This window comes from Microcaecilia unicolor, chromosome 7, assembly GCF_901765095.1.
Source record: "Microcaecilia unicolor chromosome 7, aMicUni1.1, whole genome shotgun sequence".
In the NCBI taxonomy this organism is placed as follows: domain Eukaryota; kingdom Metazoa; phylum Chordata; class Amphibia; order Gymnophiona; family Siphonopidae; genus Microcaecilia; species Microcaecilia unicolor.
In genome coordinates, this window is record NC_044037.1 from 277,468,154 (window position 1) to 277,478,627 (window position 10,474).

The 10,474-nt window shown below is 42.0% G+C and overlaps 1 protein-coding gene across 1 annotated transcript in view; it reads left to right on the forward strand.

Moving 5' to 3' along the window:
* The window catches only part of PARP14 (poly(ADP-ribose) polymerase family member 14), a 133,875-nt gene that overhangs the window by 18,881 nt on the left and 104,520 nt on the right, over nucleotides 1-10,474 (forward strand). The window contains 3 exon segments of the mRNA XM_030210876.1: nucleotides 6,610-6,629; nucleotides 6,631-6,871; nucleotides 8,506-8,742. Coding sequence (XP_030066736.1) covers nucleotides 6,610-6,629; nucleotides 6,631-6,871; nucleotides 8,506-8,742 — 498 coding nt within the window.

The window sequence follows — 10,474 nt, forward strand, 5'->3', positions numbered from 1 at the left end:
TGGGAAAGGGAAATGGGACTTGATATACTGCCTTTCTGAGGTTTTTGCAGCTACATTCAAAGCGGTTTACATATATTCAGGTACTTATTTTATACCAGGGGCAATGGAGGGTTAAGTGACTTGCCCAGAGTCACAAGGAGCTGCAGTGGGAATCGAACTCAGTTCCCCAGGATCAAAGTCCAGTGCACTACCCACTAGGCTACTCTTCCACTCCTTGGGATTCCAGAATCTTGCTATTCTTTGGGGTTCTACATGGAATGTTGCTACTCTTTGAGATTGTGCATAGAATCTTGTTAATGGCACTTGATATGCCACCTTTCTGAGGTTTTTGCAACTACCTTCAAAGCGGTTTACATATATTCAGGTACTTATTTTGTACCTGGGGCAATGGAGGGTTAAGTGACTTGCCCAGAGTCACAAGGAGCTGCAGTGGGAATTGAACTCAGTTTCCCAGGTCAAAGTTTACTGCACTAACCACTCATAATTGTCTTAGTTTACAAAACATCTTTTGAACCACTATATTAAGTTGTGCTTCAAAGCGGAATCCAATAAAACTCCCCAAACTCTGGGAACAGTTTCAATTTTAAATCTCGTACCATCAAACAATTGCATAGAAGCTGGAATAACATCTCTCTTTAGGCCAAACCATAAAATCTTTGTTTTATCAGTATTAAGTTTTAATCTGTTCCATATTCACTGCTATAAACTGATCCATATTCAAATTAATATCCATCTAAGAGTTGTCATTATCAATGTGGGCTATCAAAATGTGTTATTTTACCAGTAACTCGTGCTATTTTAGCACAGGTCCCATTTTATGCACCGAGACCTAGCTACTAATAACTGGGGTTAACAATTAAAATATCACGTCTTAACGGTAGCCGATGTTGATAACTTCCTTCCTAAGTGCTATTTTGTAAATATGTGCATATCTTACTGTCACGAAATGCCTAGCACCCGCCTGGGGTTACCCTGCAGCCACCTGAAGGGTCTGCCCAGCATTGGCACAGCCTCACCTGCACTTGGGCTCATACTCTATACTAGCACCTTCCACCCACTGATTGGGTCCCGCTTGCCTCTGGGCTAGTCTTCCACTCTCAGGTTATTCCCGGTGACTTTTTGGACACTGGGGGTCACACTCCAGGGGTCCCATACTTCCTAGAAAGCACCCACAGACCCAAAATATGAACCAGGATTCTTAGTCGGTCCTGGACAGCAGAGTCAATAAACTAAATAAGGTTTATTGTCACAGAACTTGAACAGTGAACAGAAAAAGGTGAAATCAAATTCAAACAGGAAATAGCAATAGGCAAAAACATCCTTCTCCTCCAATTCGATAGGTCCAGTGCATTCGACATAATATATTACTGAGATTACTAGATAAAATTTGGGATTGGTGGAAACATACTTTGCTGGATCAAGGGCTTCCTAACCACAAGAACATACCAAGTAAAATCAAGCTCAAACATATCACCACCGTGGAAAGCAGACTGTGGAGTACCGCAAGGATCACCGCTATCACCGATACTCTTCAACCTAATAATGACCCCACTAGCCAAGACCTTATCCAACCAAGGCGAACCCTTCCATATATGCAGACGATGTTATAATATACATTCCATACAATACCATACTGACAGAAATCACCAACAAAATCAAGCTCAGCCTGAACATCATGGACTCGTGGGCAAATGCATTTCAATTAAAACTCAGTAAAGAAAAAACCCATTGCCTCATCCTCTCATCCTAACACAGTGCGGACAACCCCACAAGTATCAACACTCCTGACTACACCCTTCCTATATCAGACAGCCTGAAAATCCTCGGCGTTACAATAGACCGCAACTTAACACTAGAGAACCAAGTGGCATTCACAACAGAGAAAATGTTCTACTCAATGTGGAAACTCAAACGCTTGAAACAATTCTTCCCGAGGGAAACATTTCGCAACTTGATACAATCAATGGTGCTAAGCCACGTAGACTACTGCAATGGAATTTATGCAAGATGCAAAGAGCAAACCTTAAAGAAACTCCAGACCGTTCAAAACACGGCAGCTAGGCTTATATTTGAAAAAATGCGATTTGAAAGTTCAAAACCCCTCCGAGAAAAACTACATTTGCTCCCAATCAAAGAATGCATTGCTTTCAAAATCTGCACCCTGGTCCACAAATTATCTATGGTGAAGCCCCAGGATACATGATAGACTTGATCAACCTACCAACTAGAAACATCAGAATCAACACGATCACTACCTAAGCTGTAAAGGACTTAAATACAAATCGACTTACGCATCCAACTTTTCCTATATAAGCACAACTGTGGAACGCATTACCAAAAGCCTTGAAAATGACGTACAACCACCTAAACTTACGGAAATCACTAAAAACCAACCATTTCAAAAAGGCATACCCTACCGATCCAACTTAGATGCCTAGGTGGGAAAATGTGGGATACAAATGCAATAAATAAATAATCCCTGCAACACAACAAAACTAAAGTACGTAATGGACAAAACTCACTCTTCCGTTGTATGTTTCCCTAATGTGGCTATGCCTCATGAACTTTATCTTACCACTACATCACTTTGTATTTGTTCTCACCGGAGTCTGCAAACGCATCTCCGGTACTGGAGTCTGCAAACGCATCTCCGGTACTATATAAGCCACATTGAGCCTACAAATAGGTGGGGCAATGTGGGATACAAATGTTAATAAATAAATAAAATAAATAAATCAGCAAGCAATAACAGGTAACTGAATATGAATCAATTATAAAACTATGTAAACATTTGTTTACTACTTGGTTGTAGTACCCGGAGAGGTCAGGAAATGTAGCTGCTCACAGGTTATAAATATAACTGCTCACAGAGCCTCAGTAAAGAGATTTCTCTTTCCACTCCCTGGCTAAGACTAGGGAACATCCAGTACCTTCAAGCTAGATTTGAAGTCCAAGGCCAATCGGAGCCCAGGGCATCAATTTTGAAAGTAGCTGCCCAGTGGTACTGCAGATTGCCTTTCCATAAGCTGAAACTGGAAGAGAGTCTTTTTCTGCAACTGCTTTAACTCAAAACAAGCGCCATCTGCTGACCAATTAGGAGAAATACACTTCGTGAAATAATACAGTTTTCAGGCTCAGAAACCCACTGTTTTGTCACACATAGTACATATTTCACAGGTGGGGGAGCATATGGCAGAGTCTAGGTAACTTGTAGAATACTATGTTAATGTGCATACAGTGGGGGAAATAAGTATTTGATCCCTTGCTGATTTTGTAAGTGTGCCCACTGACAAAGACATGAGCAGCCCATAATTGAAGGGTAGGTTATTGGTAACAGTGAGAGATAGCACATCACAAATTAAATCCGGAAAATCACATTGTGGAAAGTATATGAATTTATTTGCATTCTGCAGAGGGAAATAAGTATTTGATCCCCCAACAACCAGTAAGAGATCTGGCCCCTACAGACCAGGTAGATGCTCCAAATCAACTCGTTACCTGCATGACAGACAGCTGTCGGCAATGGTCACCTGTATGAAAGACATCTGTCCACAGACTCAGTGAATCAGTCAGACTCTAACCTCTACAAAATGGCCAAGAGCAAGGAGCTGTCTAAGGATGTCAGGGACAAGATCATACACCTGCACAAGGCTGGAATGGGCTACAAAACCATCAGTAAGACGCTGGGCGAGAAGGAGACAACTGTTGGTGCCATAGTAAGAAAATGGAAGAAGTACAAAATGACTGTCAATCGACAAAGATCTGGGGCTCCACGCAAAATCTCACCTCGTGGGGTATCCTTGATCATGAGGAAGGTTAGAAATCAGCCTACAACTACAAGGGGGGAACTTGTCAATGATCTCAAGTCAGCTGGGACCACTGTCACCACGAAAACCATTGGTAACACATTACGACATAACGGATTGCAATCCTGCAGTGCCCGCAAGGTCCCCTGCTCCGGAAGGCACATGTGACGGCCCGTCTGAAGTTTGCCAGTGAACACCTGGATGATGCCGAGAGTGATTGGGAGAAGGTGCTGTGGTCAGATGAGACAAAAATTGAGCTCTTTGGCATGAACTCAACTCGCCGTGTTTGGAGGAAGAGAAATGCTGCCTATGACCCAAAGAACACCGTCCCCACTGTCAAGCATGGAGGTGGAAATGTTATGTTTTGGGGGTGTTTCTCTGCTAAGGGCACAGGACTACTTCACCGCATCAATGGGAGAATGGATGGGGCCATGTACCGTACAATTCTGAGTGACAACCTCCTTCCCTCCGCCAGGGCCTTAAAAATGGGTCGTGGCTGGGTCTTCCAGCACGACAATGACCCAAAACATACAGCCAAGGCAACAAAGGAGTGGCTCAGGAAGAAGCACATTAGGGTCATGGAGTGGCCTAGCCAGTCACCAGACCTTAATCCCATTGAAAACTTATGGAGGGAGCTGAAGCTGCGAGTTGCCAAGCGACAGCCCAGAACTCTTAATGATTTAGAGATGATCTGCAAAGAGGAGTGGACCAAAATTCCTCCTGACATGTGTGCAAACCTCATCATCAACTACAGAAGACGTCTGACCGCTGTGCTTGCCAACAAGGGTTTTGCCACCAAGTATTAGGTCTTGTTTGCCAGAGGGATCAAATACTTATTTCCCTCTGCAGAATGCAAATAAATTCATATACTTTCCACAATGTGATTTTCCGGATTTAATTTGTGATGTGCTATCTCTCACTGTTACCAATAACCTACCCTTCAATTATGGGCTGCTCATGTCTTTGTCAGTGGGCACACTTACAAAATCAGCAAGGGATCAAATACTTATTTCCCCCACTGTATCTCCAGCAATTAGGTATGAGCACTTATGCTAGCTCTGTGGCTGGTGTAAGTGTTCACACCTAAACGCATATGCACATATATAACCTAATTACACTAGTATTCTACAAAGAAAAGTAGACACATGTTAGAAATGGAAGTCAAGGTCCTGTTAAAGATAATCTTGATTTACAAAATATTTCTGATATTCTAGAACAATCTTCGGACATAATAGTGAACAGAGCTACAGTCATTGTATCGCTCGTTTTTGAGCAAGACTATAATACTATCTTAAGACTTTACTTTAAAAACCTAAGTCGCAATTTATGGTGCTAAGGTTTGGGTATATCCTGACGTTACTAAGTCAACTCAGCAAAAAAGGAAGCAATTTCTTTCTTTAAAACAAAATACAATTGATATTGGTGCTTCCTTTTTTCTTGCATATCCGTGCAAATGTGTGGTCAAGCTGGCTCAAACAAAATATACATTCTTTTCACCGGAACAGCTAAAAGTGTTTATAGAGATGAAGAAAGTGAAGTGAAAAGTAATGAAGCACTGGTTAATAACAGCCTATGCCTATGAGATTATTCTTTTTTTGATCTTCTCTAACTCTTTCTCTCTCATATCACTATTGTGGTCTAAGAAAGGCTGTAAAATATTATTCTGTATAAATGCACCAATAGATTTTTTCTTTAGAGTGTTAAATACTTTGTTAGTATGAATGGAACATTATTCTCTTATATTAATTTTTGCCTGTATTTCTTTACAAGGTAGACACACTTCCCTTTATGGAATTGGTGCCCTGTTATAGAATGGCCCCCCCTAAATGCCTTTGTTTATCAAAGTACATAAGCAGAAGATTCTAAATTATACTTCCTTCTTCGTAAGAACAAAGCTCTCAGCTGGCAATATGCTGATAAAGCTGTCACAAATTTTTGGAGCCCTCATTCTAGGTGTTCATTGCACTGCCATCATGACATCTGGCAACCTGGAAAATCCTTAATGAAACCAGTACATCAATTCTATATCCCAGCATTCTAGAGAGCCTACAGTCCTCATAACTTTCCCCAAATTTCCCTCCTCTTCCTCTTTTTGTCTCTTCCCCCCCCCCCCCCCATCTCCCGTTGTGGGTTCGTGGCAGGGTGCTATCTGTCATTGCTCTGACATGAGCTGGAATCTGTAATTTCTTTTCCTCATATGTCTCAGACTAAGGAATTCATTAAGTTTTTTTTTTTTTCTTATGTTATAGAACAGATATGTAAGGAAGTATCTGCTAGGTGATTAAAAGTCATTCTGGTAAATGTTGTTCATGAATTGTTGAAGTGTATGGAATAATAACAGAAACTGAAAGGTCTCTGTGCAGGAGAAACTGCATGCTGGTATGGACAAATCCTATATAATAATTCTCACCTCCAACATTCTGAGGCTGCCTGGAACCGTGGATCCCTTGGAGGTGGTCTGGAGTTGGAGTAGATAATAGTGACGTTACACAACTCACACCAGATTGGCCAGTTAGAAGGGAGAGCCATGATACAGGGAGCAGCGAATCAGCACAACACGGGGAATGCACAGCAGCAGGAACAGAAGCCTCTCTCACACAGACACTCTCACATACACTCTCTCAAACATACACACTCAGGAAAACCTTGCTAGCGCCCGTTTCCTTTCAAACAGAAACGGGCCTTTTTTACTAGTATCCCAGAAGTCTTTGCTGGTTCTCCACATTGCAGGCTGGCTTTTCCTACAGCAGTAAAACCTCACTCATGAACTATACCGTGTTATTTTTTTTTTCTCTCAAACCAGATGCTCAGGAAGTTTTGAGAGAGAGAAAGCCATACACTAAAGAACAGTACTCTTCATGTGAGATCATTGTTAGAGGAATGCGTAAACCAGCCACAGACTACACCTTCGTTGTCGGTTTTGCTTGAGAACGTCCAAGAGAACTTCTCACAGGAGATGTTAACTATGCTGGTGGAGAACATTAGTAACTTAGAAGAAGACTGTTTCCAAACAGAGCTGATACCTGAAGTAAATGTTGCTGCTGTTACCTTCATGACACAGAATGGTAAGGGAAAGTAAACCAGTCACTTCACTTTTGTTATTAATTAATCAACCAAGATCTTCTGATCTGTTGAATCTGAACATAGTCCAGATGTTGTCATATTACGGCTTCCATGAAAGAATGTTGTAAAGGTGAGCAGATGGTGTGGATGGGCAGACTGGGTAGCCCATATGGTCTTTCCTGCTTCGGTGCTCTGTGTTTCTGTTGAAGACAATCGTCATCCTGAGGTCCATGATATTGGTTAGTAACCTCTGGGTCATGACACCAAGGTTAAACATCTTTGTTCCTTTCTCTTTTTTTTTTTCTGCTTTTGAACCTCCAGTTTCCTCTTGTTCTTTCTATTTTCAACTCAGTCAGGACTAGGCTGGGATCTGATGTCATGATCCTGAATTCATACTGTAACCTAGTACCTCTTGTGCAGCCAAGGATAGAACAATCTCCTCCAGCCACAGGCTCCCGGTACAATGAAGAAATAGATGTCCACCAGTAACTTCAATCTTAAGGACATTTGTTCCATGCAGGTTTCTAGTACACAGTTCCAACAACAGCGTAGCACATACCAGGTTTCAATACAGGCTTCAGTCTGGGCTCTTATCCAGTGCACAATAAACAGTAATTCAGTTCCCAAGACAAACAGTTCTTTCAGTTCATTGTCACAGTTCAGTCACCAAGCAGCAGTTTCTACCTTCTATCCTCTTTACCTTCAGGAGAGTTCAATACTTTAGGGACTCCCTCTGCCCAAGGAATTCCAGCCTGCTTCAGTACTTTAGGGACCTCCCTGCCCCCAAGGGTTTTCAGCCTGCAACTGCTTCTCTCCTTCTGCTTCTCTCTACTGAACTGAACTCCTGGGACTACTTCCCACCTGCCTAATCAATCCCTGGCTTCAGCTACCAACAACCAATCATTCTCCTTCCATTAGCTTCCTCACCCCAAACCAGCTGAGTTGAGCATTAGACTAATGAGACCAATATGAGCTCCTGCACACAGGGTTTCCCAACTCTCTTTCCGCTCTAGTGGCAGCCACTCTACACAACCTGTCAGCTTACACCCATGTCTTCCCTGATTGCAGCTAGGAGTCCAGTCCGGGTTCTTCATCTCCCCCTCTGGCTCCTTGCCTGCAATGCCTTCTGGGACTTGTATTTCAGACTGAAACTGCCTTAACCCAACTATCCTGGCGGTGACTTTATCACAATACCCTCAAGAATTTCCAGTTTTGTATTCCCTCATATTTAGTCAGTTCCTAAATCAGGCCATGAGGTGCAACCCTTGAGCTATCTGCATGATTTCCTCTGCCCCAGAAGCCAAAACACTTCTGCAGCAGACCCTAGTAGTCCTGGGGAATGGAAGACTCAACCCTGGTATCAAACCAGGGTTATGTATATTTTTGGGAAACCACCTAGGTTTAGGTAGTATATAAAATTTTAAAATAAATTTTTATTTTTCTAAATTTTTGATTTTTTTTCTTCGAAAGTGTATGTCTATATATAAATGTCATTTTCTCTGTCTTCACATTCTATTCTAAAATACTAATGAATTGAAGAAGTGTCCTGACCTGGACACCTCAGTTCTAACTTCTGCATCCTTTCTATAGTGGGACTGATTGTATTTATCTGCTGTCATTTTCTATGTACTTCCAGAAGCAGAAAAATTCCTTGCAAAATGTCCCCTCAGTTCCAGGATAAAACAGCTAAAAATCACTGCACGACCTCTTGAGGTGACAAAATGCATCAGAGTGGAAAACCTACCAGAAGGAGTACATAAAGAATACTTAATTTTCTACTTTGAAAGTCAAAAATGTGGAGGTGGATCAGTTTTGGATGTTACGATCTTACCTGATGAGAATGCAGCTGTCGTCACGTTTTTAGATCCAGAAGGTATTTAAGCATAAGTTACTGATGAATGTCTTTTTCTTAGACAAAATTAACCAGCCTTGGGAGACTGCTAAACTGATACCTGTGATAGCACTATTATTTAGTAAGAGGGACATTTACTGACATGGAGGGGCATTTTTGATATGACATCTAAGTTGGACTTTGGACATTTTGCGGTTAACGTCCCAAATCCAAATAGGAAATAAAGCCATTTTTGAAACAGCAAAATGTCTATCTGTTTTGTTTTGTTCCCCCCCTCCCCCCCCCAAAAAAAAACACCGCATGTAACATGTTTTTGTGCTATGTGTATTTATCTTTTTGGCCCATTTGCAAAACATGCAAAATCAAGGCATCCTTAGTAGACTGGCCACATAGACATCCCAGGAGAGCATGGAGCACCCTAGGGGGCACTGCAGTGAACTTCATATAAAAGTTCCCAGGTAAACATCTTACAGTTGCTCCCTTATCATAAGACCTCCAAAACCCTGTGTCCCCAACTGAACACTAATACAATAGCCCTTGCGGGTGAAGGCGTCATCTATATGTTGAGTACATTAGGGTTTTGGTGAGTTATGGAGGGCTCATGATTTCCACCACAAGTGTAACAGGTAGAGGGAAATATGGGCCTGGGTCCTGCACCAATCTTCTTGCTGTTCTAATAGACCTAGACATAACATCTGAAGCTGTCACGGAGGCTGGTAACTACTTTTGGGAGTGGGAATGGGAGGGTGTCGGTGATCAATGGAGAAGCAAGGGGGTCACCCTGAATTCCTCCGGTGGTCGTTTAGTCATTTAGGGCACCTTTTTGTGCCTTATTCATCCTATAGACAGCGCTGCTTCGTACACGATACCTCTTTTAGCAGTTTATGTGCTGTTATTCATCTGACCCACAAGGCATTTTTCTTCTTCAGATACTACTAGACCCCTGACGCAGGCCTCGCGGCCGAAACACGTCACGTGTCGGGTCAACCGTGTAGTTTTCAATAAAGACCTTGTTCAGGAAGACACTCGTGAGAGGACTTTTATTGGATCCACTGTTTGTTTTGCCTGTCTTTGGTTCCCCTGTGGAGAGCACACCTTCTGTGGGTGTTTGCTTTATTCATCCTATAAACAGATGTAGACTTTTTCGTTTTGTTCCATTATGGCTGTAAAATGTTCAAGTGTTAGGAGTGCCCTAATCCCGCCCCCAACAAGCCCCCTTGTGATTTGAACGCACTGCAGATGAATTGCATAGATATATGTCTGCAAAATAGATTTCGAAAATACCGATGTGGACATTTCGAGAAGAAATTCATTTAAATGCCGCTTTATGACACATTTATGACACATTTTTTCTCTTTCGAAAGTGCCCCTCAAAGCGTGCTAACACTGATATTGTAAATCATCTGTCTTCGGGCCCATTGTCGAACTGTTAGTAAATGACCCTCTGTAATCCATATGCAGAACATAGTGGAAATCCAGGAACGTGTGAAACAGCTAATACAACTATATAGAGGTATGCAAAATAAGAAATACTAAAATGGCAAGCAAGCAGAGCAGGATGTTGGGATGTACCTTAAAGACAGGGAATAACAAATCCAATTATTTTTATATTTTTCAACTGCTCTCCTATATTTCTGTGAACTCTAGTAGTGTGTGGGGAAGGAGGAGGAGAGGGACCATTAGTGTGTGCTGGCTCCTATACTCCTGCTTTTATAGTTCTCTCAACCCCTCAACCTTGCCTATTATATTAGGG